This window comes from Panthera uncia (genome assembly GCF_023721935.1).
Source record: "Panthera uncia isolate 11264 chromosome C1 unlocalized genomic scaffold, Puncia_PCG_1.0 HiC_scaffold_3, whole genome shotgun sequence".
Taxonomy (NCBI): Eukaryota; Metazoa; Chordata; class Mammalia; order Carnivora; family Felidae; genus Panthera; species Panthera uncia.
Window position 1 is genome coordinate 9,280,837 of NW_026057584.1, and position 11,748 is coordinate 9,292,584.

Here is an 11,748-nt window from a genome sequence, read left to right on the forward strand (position 1 = left end):
CGTCTGAAGTCCCCAGGGACACTTACTGTTCCAATGTCCTAGGACAGGTCTTTTCTGTTCCCCCTGGAGTCCGTCCCAGTGCAGTAGTGGCCGGTACTGCCGGGTCCGGTGAAATCAATGTCGGTGCGCCTTCCTTTCCGTGGCGGGGGCCCGCAATGAGTGGCCTCTCCGCTGCTCACTGACAACGGTGGCTCAAGGGGTCAGCGTGGCTGTCGTCTTCCTGGCCAACGCACCAAAAGTGTTACAGCAATACTTGGCACACAGGAAGAGACAAGCAACACGCGCTCGGGGAATCAGAAAAGACCGTTTATTTTGCACTGGCGCTGGCCCGGCAGAGTCACCTCCAAAGGCTGAGCCCCCGAGCCCCAGTGCTGGCCTTCTTTTATGCTGGGCTAGATTCCAGGTACTTGGAAACTTTCTATCAGCTGCACAGGTAGGTGGGATTGCAGGGACTCAAGGGAAAAAGGGGGGACACTATGGGGACAGTTGGCTGGTGGAAGAGGCAAGCAAGATTACAGAAGCAAAGAGCATGCAAACGGGGTATCCAGCCTGGGACACTTGGCTGGCCTTCTTTATCTGTTCTTACAGGCTTTCCTTCTCACTTGAAGGGTGTTGGGGGATGAGATGATCATTTCAACTGGATGGCTCTGAGCAAGCAGGCCCTCCATAATGTGGGTGGGCCTCATACAATCAGTTGAAGGCCCACCTAGAGCAAAAAGACTGACCTCTCCCTGTAGGAAGGAATTCACAAATAGACTGCTTTCAGATGGGAACTGCACCATCGACTCTGCTGGGGCTCCAGTCTGCCGGCCCACAGGGCAGATTTGGAATTGCCAGCGTCTATATTCACATGAGCTCATTCCTTACAATAAATCTCTGTTACACACACACACACACACACACACACACACATTTTGTCTTTTCTGTTTCTCTGGAGAACCCTGACCAATACAGATTGTTTGTTTTAAAAAGTTTACAGACAAAAAAAATAAAAAGCCAACGAAGAGAATATCACAGAACCTACTACCGAACAGCAAGTTTTTTTTTTAAACAAGGTATGCCTGTATTTGCCTTTTTTCCATGTATTATTTATTTAAATGTGTCCACATTGATATTTTTAAGTCAAACCAGGGCATTTTAATTGCTGTGCAGTAATATTTTACATAAATAGAGACAATATTTGCCTAACAATCCTTTACTGGTAAATGTGTAGGTCTATTCCAATTTTTTTGCTATTATGAGTAGTATTTTGGTAAACACCCTTGTTTATAGCTCCTTATGTGCACGTAACAAGAATTTTTTAGCATTTGTACCTAGAAGAGAATTGCCCAGTACTGGGGTACGGTACCTTCCAACTTCTAGGTTGCTAACTTCTCTTTCAAAATGATTTGTCAGTTTACAGTCCTGCCAGGATTTCACAAGAGTTTTTCCTCTATACCTTTGTAGACCCCAAGTATTGTCATACTTCAAAATGTCAGCCAATATGGGTGTAAAGCCAACTTAATTTTGTTTTGTCTATGTTAGGAAGTATTTTCTGCAGTTAGAAGAATGCGTGTAGTGCATACGATCTGGCACCAAAGCAGAAAAGGTCTCTTGACCTCTGCCCCAGGGTTCTTTCCCTTTATCCTATTCTGTCTGGTGTGTTTCTGGAGATTCCACCATATATTATATAACTGAAATCACAGACTTAGATGAAACCGCGCAAATCACGCTATTCTGCTACATAATGTTATGTAAGCAAAACACTAATTGAATAGTCTCTGCCTAGCAAAAGCCTACTCTTTTTCAAGAACAGCTTGGTTATCACCTCTGAAAACTCCTCCTGACAGTCTCCTGCCTAACGTGTTCTGTTGTCTGTTTGCCTCCATCAGACGGAGCAAGGTCATTCTTGGTGATTCCAGATTGTTCACTGACCCCACCGTGTGGTACTATAAACAGGGAAGGTAAGGTCTAGTTTTGAAAAAGCGCGTTCAATTCGCCCATTTCATAACGAACCTTCACAAAGTCAGGTGCAGGCTCTGGATGCAGGTTGCTTGCTAACAAATCCTGGTTTGCCACTTTCTCTAACCTCGGCCAACTTTCTGAGATTCGGTTGCCAGAACGGAAGTAATAATAGTGTCTATTTACAGGATTTGGGGAAGCTTGAACAAGATGTGTGGTGCTGAGTGTGGAGAGAGCAGTGGAACAGCAAGTCTTCTTAGCTACCAACAACCGGAAGAAATCTCAAGGAAGGTGGAAGAGAGGTAGAGTTCTCCATCCCACAGGGGCAGGAATGAGTGACATTTCACGTAATAAAATTAGCTCAAAGACACCCACCCCTATGGTTCAGTTTCAATTAACAACAGTCACAGGAATATGTGTTTTTCTCCTGTTGACTATAGGGACTTGTGTGTATATTCAAAACAAGGACTCATCGTTCTGTATCTAAACTTGCCTGCGTACGTGTTATCCGTACACGGAGACCTGTAAGGCCCCTGCATTTCAAACATTATGGCCGTGCCTGGGAAAACCAATTTTTTTTAATGTTTTTCTTTAAGTTTACTTATTTATTTTTGAGAGAGATAGAGACAGAACGAGAGGGGGAGGGGCAGAGAGAGAGAGAGAGAGAGAGAGACAGGGAGACAGAATTCCAAGCAGGCTCAGCACTGCCAGGAAATGCAGAGGCCCACATGGGGTTCGAACCCACGAAACCCGTGAGATCATGGCTGGAGCCGAACGGGAGGCTTCACCCTCCGAGCCACCCAGGTGACCCATAATGTTGAAACTGAAAAAGCTTTGTAATTCTGATTCTTACTTGAAAAATGGTTCCCTTTGCCGATGATGTCTTGGGAGTCTTCTCGGTAATTCTAAAAGGTGTAAACACTTGGGAGACGTTTATTCCCATTATAAGAGGGTCATTGGGACCTCCCATTATAAGGATGCATTGGAATAGAATGAAACCCATTCTTTCACTGAATTCCTTTAAAAAAGAAAAAGACAGGGGCCCCTGGGGGCTCAGTCAGTTAAGCAGTTTAGCTGCAGACTCCTGATTGTGGCTCAGGTCATGATCTCAAGATCTTGCGAACTGAGCATCTCTCTCCCTCTCCCTCTGGCCTTCCCTGGTTCTCTCCGTCCTCTCTCTCTCCAAAACAAAAACAAAAACAAAACAACAACTTCTGGTTAAAGATAGTTGCCGGAGGACAAGCGTTGCGCTCCCCTTAGACTAGAGGGTTCCCTAAAATGACAGTAACGGAAGAAGTATAAGGGAAGAGAATTAGATGAGAAAATGAAGCCAAAGTCCGAAAGAGAAAAAGAGGTGTGAGCCTCACTGCTGTTGCTTTCGGAAGACAATCCCAGAGGGTGTCCTGCAGCCCTGAGAACAGTGGGCCTGGAACGGAGATGCCAGCAGGAACCAGCAGGATTGCTTGAAAGGCAAAACACTAAAGGATCTGCCCCCAGCTCCTTTCTGACCCACAGCCAGGCAAGACGCTAGAGGCTCCTTCTTTTTAAAAAAAAAAAAAAAATTTTTTTAATGTTTTATTTATTCTTGAGGGAGAGAGAGACAGAGCATGAGCGGGGACAGGGCAGAGAGAGAGGGAGATACAGAATCCGAAGCAGGCTCCAGGCTCTGAGCCGTCAGCCCAGAGCCCGACGTAGGGCTCCAACTCATGAACCGTGAGATCATGACCTGAGCCGAAGTCGGATGCTCAACCGACTGAGCCACCCAGGCGCCCCTAGAGGTGCCTTCTTAAAAATGTAGATGCCCCCAGAGAAAGAGGCCTTCACCCTCAGGCATCTGGGATTCCCACAGCCGAGCCCACAGCTTTTCAAGCCTGTCTCCTTAAACACATTTCCAAGCTAGCTCTTCAGTGCCTGGTCCTCAGGTAGGAACAAACAATAGGCCACACACACTGGTGCAAACCTACCTCAGGAAGGAATAGAACCAAGGTGAGCAAAGAACAAAAATTACCCCCGGGTAAATAGAAATAGCGCCAGGAGCCCGAGAGAGTTTCCAAAAAACAAGTAGTGTCGTTCGAATGGGAGAAGATATTGCGCCCAGGATGCCATGAAGAAAAGATCAGAAAATGAGACGGCAGGCCTGGAAACTTAAAATGAGAGCTAAAATAAAAGGAAAAAAAAAAAAAAAGGCTAGCTAAAATGGATGTAAAACGAGGAGAGAATTTCCCCAGAACATAGCTGGTAAAAACCCTGAAGGGGAGGGGTGGGGAACACCTAAATGTGAAATTTTAAATGTCAGTTATGCAAATCTATAGATTCAGAGGTAAAAGGAAATGACTAAAAAGATACGTTCTTCGTGTGTGGAGACAAGATACTCGCCAAGGTGCCCTGTGGTGAACCACAGCACGATGCACGCTTGAAGCTAACGTAACGCTGTGTGTCAACTCCGCTTCAAATAAAAAACGAATAGCCGCGTAAGGGCTCAGAAAATATCGTACTCCTGCACCATCTCTGGTGGTCACCCAACGTTCGGTCACCGTGGCTGTCACTGACAGCCACTCAGCAGCCCACACTGTCCCGAGCGAAGCTTCTCTGAAGCAGAGGTGAGTGACCCGCTAAGATCTCGGAATTGCATGTTCTGGTAGAATAATCTAGTCTGTCCTTACCGATGCAGTCTTTCCAGGACAAATTATTCGATGATGTGCTACAGTAAGAGAACCAAGAGGGGCGCCTGGGTGGCTCAGTCGGTTAAGCGTCCGACTTCGGCTCGGGTCATGACCTCGCCGGCTTTGAGTTCGAGCCCCGCGTCGGGCTCTGTGCGGGCAGCTCGGAAACTGGAGCCTGCTTCGGATTCTGGGTCTCCCTCTCTCTCTCTGCCCCTCCCCTGCTCACGCTCTGTCTCTCTCTGTCTCAAAAATAAATAAAACATTTGGGGCGCCTGGGTGGCGCAGTCGGTTGAGCGTCCGACTTCGGCTCGGGTCACGATCCCGCGGTCCGTGAGTTCGAGCCCCGCGTCGGGCTCTGGGCTGACGGCTCGGAGCCTGGAGCCTGCTTCCGATCCTGTGTCTCCCTCTCTCTCTGCCCCTCCCCCGTTCATGCTCTCTCTCTGTCTCAAGAATAAATAAACGTTAAAAAAAAATTTTTTTTAAATAATAATAAATAAATAAAACATTTAAAAAAGAGAGAGAGAGAGAGAGAGAACCAAGATATCAACACCAGCAAAGTTTTGTTATAAAAGAAATAGAAGGCAGCACTCAAACCACTTAAATTACTGATGTCTAAAAACCGCAAAGTTTCCTTGAAAACAAAAGCACATCTCAAAAATTACTTTAAGTTTATACATATATATATTTTGAGAGAGAGAGAGCGTGCACAGGGGAGGGGCTGAGAGAGGGAAAGAGAGAGACTCCCAAGCAGGCTCCGTGCTGTCAGCACGGAGCCCAACATGGGGCTTGATCTCATGAACCGTGAGATCGTGACCTGAGTCGAAATCGAGAGACGGACGCTTAACTGACTGAGCCACCCAGGTGCCCCTTAAAAATTATTTTAAAATAGTGATTTTGAAAGTATGGTCCAGGGACCCCTGGGATTGTGTAAGACCCTTTCACGTATGACCAAGGTGAAAACTGTTTTCATAATAGTACTAAAATGTTATTTACCCTTTTTCTCTCTCATTCTGTCACACATGTACAGTAGAATCTCCCAGAGGATACACATTTTGTGAGATCTCATTGGGTTGAAAGCAGAAGCAGACAGAATCCCGCCATCTTCTACTGAGCCAGTTATTAAAGAGATTTGCAAAAATATAAAGCCTTGCTACTCTTCTTACCAATTTACTTTATTTTAGAAAACACAGTTACTTCTCATAAAATATTTCATTTATGTTAGCAGGTAATGAGTTCATTATTATTTTTTTCATGAACAAATAAATATTTAAGTGTTCAAAGTTTCCATTCCTAATATGGTAAATATCTATTGATGTAATTTACAAGAACAAAGATTAGCTTTTTGGGGTTCTCAATAATTTCCTATTCTAAATTCATTTAAGAGGTAGCTGTTTGTTCAAAGTAATAATAGCAACATGTGATTAGAACGTATGGATAAGTGAAATGACTGACAGCAATGTTAATAAGGACAGGAGGGAGGAGTGTGTGACATTCCATTATAGGATGCATGTGTCACTCACAAAGCCATAGAGTATAACTTGAAGAAATGGATATGAAAAAAATAAATGGTACCAAGCAAAGTCTAAATAAGTAAGTAAATAAATAAATAGCAATATGAATAGCAGCAAATATATATTACAACCTCTAGGGAAACCACTACAAACGTTTTAAAAGAAGCATGATTCATATGCTAGGAGAAAAAGAGCAAATGGGGTAATAAAGTGTTCAGTTGAAACCGTAAAAGGAAGAAAAAAAAGGGAAGAAAAAGTAGAAACAAAGACAAGCACAATGAGTAGCAACAGTTGCAATTTGGTAGATATTAATCTAACTACATGAATACTCTAAATGTGAATGGCCTCGATGCAACAACTAAAAGACAGAAATCGATAGAGCGATAAAAACCGAAAAGAAAAAAAAACACAATTGAATGCTGTCTATGAGAAAGCCACCTTAAGCAGAAAAACACAAGACAGATTCAAAGTAAAGGGGTGGAGAAAGATATGTTGTCAACAGCATTATCAAAGGAAAGTTGTAGTCGCTACATTAATTTCAGACAAAGCAGACTTGAGAACAAGGAAAATTGTCGGGTGAATAGGAACATTATATGGTGAAGGGGTCAATTTCTCTAGGAAGACACAGCAATTCTCAATGCGCAAGTAACAAAGTGGCATCAAAGTAAAGGACACAAAAACTGATCGACCTACAAGGAGAAACAGACAAATCGACTCCTATCGTTGGAGTCGCCAATACCCCTATTTTAGTAACTGACAGATCAAGCAGGCAGAAACTCAGTAAGAATATAGTCAACCTGAACAGTATCATTAAGCAATCTGGTCTCACTGACATTTATGGAATATTCCATTCAACAACAACAAAATGCACATTGCCCTCAAGCTCACATGGAATATTGACCGAAACATGCCATATTCTGGGCTGTAAAACACACCCCAACACATTTAAAAGGATAGAAATCATTTAAAAATATGTTCTCAGACCACAATGAAGTAAAAGTAGAAATAACAGATAGCTGGGAAATCCTCCAAATACTTGGAATCGAAGAACACACTTGTAGGGCTAAAGAAGAAATCTCAGGAGAAATTGTAAAATATTTTGAGCTAGATGGAAATGAAAACACAGCTTATTAAAATTTGTGGGACGCAGCAAAAGCAGTGCTTAGACGGAAACGTATAGCACTGAATTGACACATTAGACAAGAAAGATCTAAATGAATAATCTAACCTCCCACCTGTGGAAACTACAGAAAAATAGAGAAATTGAAACCTAATGCAAGCAAAATAAATCAATAAATAAACAACAAAAATTAGAGTAGAAATCAGTGAAACTGAAAACAAGAAAACATCTAAGAAAATCAATGAAGTCAAAAGCTGATTTTTTTAGAAAAATCAATAAAATCGACAAACCTCTAACAAGGCTAGCAAAGGAAAGAGAGAAGACAGAAATTAGTAGTATCAGACATGAAAGAGGGGTTCATCACTATTAGTCCCACGGACACGACAAAGATAGCAAACAACACTAGGGAAAACTCTAGGGCAAAGAATTTGATAGAAGGTGAAACAGACAAATTTCTTACGGGACACAAAACACCAAAGTTCACACAAGGAGAGACGGTCATCCGAATAGGCCTGTATCTATTAAAAGAATTGAATCAATAATTAAGAGACCTCCAAAGAAGAAAGCATCGGGCCCAGAGCGTATCACTAATGAATCCTACAAAATGTTTAAAGAAAAAATGACGCCCGTTCCGTACAACATCTTCCAGAAATCAGAAAAAGAGGCAGCGCCTACCAACTCATTCTCTGAGGAGAGCGTCACTTCTCTTTCCTACCCGGAGGCCGAGCGCTGGCTGGTTTCAAGCTTGTTCATCTCCCGTCTCTCGGGAACCGGTGGAGGAGACGCTGTGGGCTGGGTGCTGGTACTGAGTGCTGAGGACCTACCTGTCAGTTCTGGAGCTGCTGATAGCAATGCTGTTGCCTTCTTGGGGCCCTGCCCACCTCCAGAGTCTGGGGTAGAGGGGTTTCCACACACTTTTACCTTGCTTTAAGAATGCATTGATGTATTTGCCTTGTATTTTAAAAGACAAATTCCCTCCTAGTCAACTGCATAACATCCCAGCACAGACAGAGCAACGCCTCACTCCCCACTCGGTTGCGTTGGTCAATGTTGGGTCTGCTTTCACTTCCCCTAACTCATCCGTGTTCAGATGCCACGCACAGATGCACTCTGGGACAAACTGGCCCCCAGCTACCCAGAAATCAGAAGTTGGACAGCACTTATTCAATTTCAATGTTAATTTTTCTAAAAGGAACTGTTCTGGGCAGAGCTGTCTTTTGCGGTGTGGGGGAGGGATAGAGGAGGCATGGGGGAAACGAAAGTGTTTGTAGAAGGTGATATGAGTCAGCCTCAAGTTTCCCCCGGGGAGCCAATCCTCTACGATTTAAGAAATCTGATTTCCTCATTATTTCTTTATGTGCCATCTCATTCTGTCATATACCCGTGGAATGAGGCCGGAAAGACAGAAGTAACATGGGTAGATGCCGACCTTCCTGGAGATGGGGAACCAGGACAGGAGGTAAGGGCTAACCCGTAATTGACTGGTGGCCTCCACCTGCCATCTTCTACTGCCAGCCCCACGGGGCCATGGCACTGGCCTGGGATCAACCTTGAGCAGACATTGACTGCCTTTGTGCCTTCCCGGAGCTCTGAGGAGTTCCGATCAATCCAACTGATTGATCTCTCATGTGTGGCACCCAAAGAGTAAAGGCTAAATTGCTGAACAGGGTGAAATGGCTGCACCAATGCTGGATGCCCCTCCACCCAGTCTCTGTGGCAGTTCTCAGCCCCAGGGAGGAGAAACAGGGCCAGCTCGGGGTCCATGGCAGATGGGCCACTGTTCATCCAAAGGCAAGAGAGTAGAAAGGTCTATTTCATTCAAATGGATCCAGGTTGTTTTGGAGTAAGGGGGCAAAGCATGTGTAGGCAGGAAGTGAACGCCATGTTGCACCTGCCTCTCTGCTAAGGTGCATGTTTGTACCTGCCTCTCTGCCCTTAAGGTGGTCGTGAGAAGGAAGGAAAGCCGGACATTCCAGATCATCTCTCAGGCCGGTGGACTGGCCGGGCACAGTACTCAGCCTGGACTGGACACGGGGCTAGAGAGAGGCAAAATGCTCTTCATTATAAGGCAGGGAAGATGTTCCTCAAATTTCTGGAAAGCAGTCAGAAGCCAGAGAAAACTCCGCACTCCTGCAACCAGAGGGAAGCGCCAGGTTTGGACAGAGAAGCCTGGTGTGTGAATTTATTCAAGTTTCTTGAATAAATGGACCCTTTACAGATGCAGCCTCGGTCAAGGGAATTAAAAGCAAAAACAAACTATTGGAACCTCATGAAGATAAAAGGCTTCTGCACAGCAAAGGAAACAATCAACAAAACTAAAAGGCAACCAACGGAATGGGAAAAGATATTTGCAAATGACATATCGGACAAAGGGCTAGTATCCAAAATCTATAAAGAGCTCACCAAACTCCACACCCGAAAAGCAAATAATCCAGTGAAGAAATGAGCAGAAGACATGAATAGACACTTCTCTAAAGAAAACATCCAGGTGGCCAACAGGCACATGAAAAGATGCTCAATGTCGCTCCTCATCAGGGAAATACAAATCAAAATCAAAACCATACTGAGATATCACCTCACGCCAGTCAGAGTGGCTAAAACGAACAAATCAGGAGACTATAGATGCTGGAGAGGATGTGGAGAAACGGGAACCCTCTTGCACTCTTGGTGGGAATGCAAACTGGTGCAGCCGCTCTGGAAAACAGTGTGGAGGTTCCTCAAAAAATTAAAAATAGACCTACCCTATGACCCAGCAGTAGCACTGCTAGGAATTTACCCAAGGGATCCAGGAGTGCTGATGCATAGGGGCACTTGTACCCCAATGTTTATAGCAGCACTCTCAACAATAGCCAAATTATGGAAAGAGCCTAAATGTCCATCAACGGATGAATGGATAAAGAAATTGTGGTTTATATACACAATGGAGTACTACGTGGCAATGAGAAAGAATGAAATATGGCCCTTTGTAGCAACGTGGATGGAACTGGAGAGTGTGATGCTAAGTGAAATAAGCCATACAGAGAAAGACAGATACCGTATGTTTTCACTCTTATGTGGATCCTGAGAAACTTAACAGAAACCCATGGGGGAGGGGAAGGAAAAAAAAAAGAGGTTAGAGAGGGAGAGAGTCAAAGCATAAGAGACTCTTAAAAACTGAGAACAAACTGAGGGTTGACGGGGGGTGGGAGGGAGGGGAGGGTGGGTGATGGGTATTGAGGAGGGCACCTTTTGGGATGAGCACTGAGTGTTGTATGGAAACCAATTTGACAATAAATTTCATATATATATATATATATATATAAATGCAGCCTCGGTGATTACAAAAAACTGAGCTTCAGCTAGTCATTGAAATCTCAAGGACAGAGACAGGCTTCCCGTGGGATGGGGAAAGGGTTTGGAACTGACATTACCTAGACCTTAAAGGACAATGTGATTTGTGGGGTTTTGTTTAATGTTTATTTATTTTTGAGAGAGAGAGAGTGTGTGTGTGAGAGAGAGAGAGAGAGAGTGTGTGTGTGTGTGAGAGAGAGAGAGAGTGAGCAGGGGTGGGGCAGAGAGAGAGGGAGACACAGAATCCGAAGCAGGCTCCAGGCTCTGAGCTGTCAGCACAGAGCCCGACGCGGGGCTCGAACTCACAAACCGTGAGATCATGACCTGAGCCGAAGTCAGATGCTTAACAGACTGAGCCCCCCAGGCGCCCCGCTACCAAGTGCGTTTGTACATTATGTCTGTATGTAATTTTTTCACCAATAGCGGCCCTCATTCTGTAAAGGATTTGAAGCAACTTACAAAAACACACTATAGCAGCATAAAGTTGGAAGAAAAAGAAATGGGAGCAAAGCACAAATAGAATAAACAAAACCGGAGCACTAGAAATGCAGGTAGGACAGATAAATGGGAGCCGGGGCGTGTGCAGTTTCCAGGACCTTAGTCAGAGCAGTGTGGCCAAAGCAGGAGAGGCCTGGGGAACCAGAGGCAAAGCAGGATGTTTCCAAAGTATGTTCCACTGAATCCTGCTTCTTCTGACTCACTCTAGATGTGCTAGAAATTTGCACAGACATGTTTGCGAAGTATAGAGAGCCAGAGATTTCTACCTTTCTGCCCACTTCTGTTCTTTCTTTCCTCCAAAGAAGTGAACGTGAATCTGGCTGGGACAGATTCCAGATTCCAGGATACTGCCGAGGACATCTTTTCCAGCGGGTGGGGTGTGTGTGCCTACCAGGTGCTGCACACGCACGGGACTGCCTGCCACCAGTCCCTGCCTGTCCTCCCTCTCTCCCTCCCTCGCTTTGTGGGGCAAAGTGGCTGTTGGGCATGGCTGTCCTCTGCTCTTGGCCTCCCAGGGGTCACAGTGGCCCAGACAAGGCTGGACACAGACTACAAGAGCCAGCTCTGGTGTCTCCTCCCTCTCCTCTCCCTGCCCTTAAGCAGCAGGCAGGCCCAGGCCATCACTCAGCTGGGCGATGACATAAATGTGCCAGCTTCCTTTGCTTATAAGCACAAGGTCTTTGGC

At 44.9% G+C, this 11,748-nt stretch overlaps 1 protein-coding gene across 13 annotated transcripts in view; it reads right to left on the reverse strand.

The window, feature by feature from the left end:
• The window catches only part of SP140 (SP140 nuclear body protein), a 65,333-nt gene that overhangs the window by 50,390 nt on the left and 3,195 nt on the right, over positions 1-11,748 (reverse strand). For 9 of the 13 annotated variants that reach the window (XM_049614761.1, XM_049614758.1, XM_049614760.1 and 6 more), the window contains one exon: positions 27-220. The exons of 2 other annotated variants lie outside the window; for them this stretch is intronic. In XM_049614761.1, the coding sequence (XP_049470718.1) occupies position 27 (1 nt within the window). In that variant the 5' untranslated portion in view covers positions 28-220. Of the gene's footprint in view, positions 1-26; positions 221-7,910; positions 8,039-8,059; positions 10,368-11,748 lie in introns of those variants that run through there. 2 more of the 13 variants (XM_049614755.1, XM_049614756.1) reach the window with 2 other exon arrangements.